At 36.9% G+C, this 2,625-nt stretch overlaps 1 protein-coding gene across 1 annotated transcript; it reads left to right on the top strand.

The window, feature by feature from the left end:
• Positions 1-316: 316 nt before the first annotated feature.
• LOC108521672 (olfactory receptor 51B6-like) lies at positions 317-1,229 on the top strand. Its single transcript, XM_017861627.1, is given in 2 exon segments — positions 317-1,047; positions 1,049-1,229. Coding segments are annotated over 2 exon segments (912 nt in total).
• The last annotated feature ends 1,396 nt before the right edge of the window (positions 1,230-2,625 follow it).

Genomic DNA, 2,625 nt, shown 5'->3' on the forward strand with positions numbered 1-2,625 from the left:
CAGTAGCATCTGGTTAGCTTGAGTCAGAATTTTCTGTAAGTGTAAGCACTCGATTTTGAAGAATTTGTACAAAAAAAAAAATTGTGGGAACTATCTCATATATGATTTTTATGCTGATTATCTATTAAAATGATAATATTTTGGATATAGTAGCTTAAATAAGATGTTATTAATACTAATTTTATCACTTTTCTTTTTACGCTTTTTAATGTGAGTACCAGAATATTTAAAATCACATATTTAGCTCTAATTCTATTTCCACCATATAGTGCTGGTCTAGGGAGCTGTTTTGTTTGTTTCTCCTCAGATATCCACCATGTCATCCACCATTAGTGCTGCCCCTTTTCTCCTCACTGGCTTTCCAGGTCTGGAGAGATTTCGTCCTTGGAGTTCTATCTCCTTTTTTGTCATCTACGTCTCTACAGTCCTTGGCAAGGGCACCCTCTTCTTCTTTATCAGAGAAGACTACACTCTTCATGAGCCCATGTACTACTCTCTGGCTATATTGGCAGCCACAGACCTTGGTGTAACTTTGACAACAATGCCCACTGTGCTTGGCATTTTCTAGCTGGATCACAGGAAAATAAGCCATGGAACCTGCTTCCTCCAGGTGTGTCTAATCCACTCCCTTTCTATTGTGGAGTCCAGAGTGTTTCTCGTCATGGCCCGTGACTGTTTTATTCGCACCCGTAATCTCCTGAGATACACCTCCATTCTCACCAATGCTAAGGTGGTGAAGATAGGTTTGAGGGTTCTAATGAGGAGATTTATTATGCCAATTGTGCCCATAATCACTACCCTCTCTGGATTCCCCTACTGTCGATCCCATGTCCTCTCCCATGCCTTCTGCCTGCACCAGGATGTGATCAAACAGGCCTGTGCAGACTTTACCTTTAATAGACTTTATCCTATAGTCCTGTTCTCATCAACTGGTTTCTTGGACTTTGTGCTTATCCTTATCTCTTACATTCTGATCCTTAAGAAGGTCATGGGAATTGCCTCAGGCAAGGAGCAGACTAAGGCCCTAAATACTTGTATTTCTCACATTAGCTGTGACTGGGCTAACCCTCATTCACCGATTTGGAAAAAATGTTCCACATGTAGTTCACATTATCATGAGCTATGTCTACTTTGTCTTCTGCCCATTTATGAATCCAATAATCTATAGTATTAAGACCAAGCAGATACAGAATGGCATCAGTCGCCTTCTGTCTTTTCACAGAATTTGAACCTAATTGATGACTTTGGGGGTATCTCCCCATTGCAGAATGGATTTGTCATATGATTCCAAGGTGGCTCAAAACCAAAGACCTGACATTCTTGTCATTTAAAAGACACAGAATCATTGCTCCAATTCTCTGTGTTCCCATCCCACTCCTAAGGGCATTGACTTTAGTTTTGTTGCTCTGATTGGTAGATAGATTTGCTTTATGTTGTCATTTTCCACTCTGTCAGAATCACTTCTCTTCATGCCTATCTGAGGTCAAGGATACTTGAAATGGTTACAGAATGTATACAGACATAGTAGAATGACGTAGCTTGATGGAGTTTCCCAACACTGCATGGAAAACAGGTTAATAATTTTCTGTATGCCTGACAGTGTATCAGAGGTAATGAAAGGTCTTAGACTGCCTTACTGGTACTGCATGGCACTAGACTGAATCAGAAGGAGGTGAAAATAAGGTATTAAAACTAAAAGAGGTCATTCTGCCAATACAACCAAGGACCAAACAAGAATTTGGATTCTAGCAGATGCCAGCTTGGCTAGATGCCCACCAAGGATTAGTGAGAAGTTTCTGAGTCGATGAGATCTGCCACCTAATGGGATGAAGGTTCCAAATAACCTATAATAAAATAAATTTCTATTTCTTGCACGCCTGAGTTTTTGTTCCTTTTTTGCATTTTTTCTGTGTTCGGTATAGCCTCGATCTATGCCTAATTATAAACGAATGCAATCTTTTAAGAAAAAGTTTATTAGGGCTTCCAATGCATTTTATGCCTTGAAGGAGTCAACATTACCAGAATCTGTGTATCAACAAATGAGAAGAGAAACCATATTTTATTAGTTAATCAACAGGTAAGGATAGCTAGGGAGAATGATGTATATTAAACAATACTATAGAAAACGTATTGGCAAATGAAATAATGTATTCAATCAGCAATTAGCTCATGAATTTTCTTGTTAAATAGGAAGATGAATTGCATGACCCTATGTTTTACCAGCATTCTTGGAGTGATTTTCTGTAATTAATAGATTCTTTTGTAGAAGAATTTTTTTCTCCATTGAAAATGGTTATTTGCAGGAATAACTTTTAAAAATAATTGACTTAGATCTTCCATCTAGTTTGCTCTTATTCATAATTCATCCAGCTCTTTTTCTCATTGTAAATAGATTTTCTCTTTTTTTTTCTTATAAGAAAGAAGAAAATAAGTAAACTAATTGAAATGTGTGGTTCATTCAGTGTACAAATAAAAATAAAACCCAGAATTTATAACAAGATCTTAAAAGCAAAGGAAACATACATTAAAGAATCATAAACCAACATGATATAAATAAGTCCAACATAGTAAATACTTCTAATAGAGTGATACCTGGAGATGAATTCAAAAGAAAACAATGAAATA

This window comes from Rhinopithecus bieti, unplaced genomic scaffold (genome assembly GCF_001698545.2).
Source record: "Rhinopithecus bieti isolate Rb0 unplaced genomic scaffold, ASM169854v2 scaffold_61931, whole genome shotgun sequence".
Classification (NCBI taxonomy): domain Eukaryota; kingdom Metazoa; phylum Chordata; class Mammalia; order Primates; family Cercopithecidae; genus Rhinopithecus; species Rhinopithecus bieti.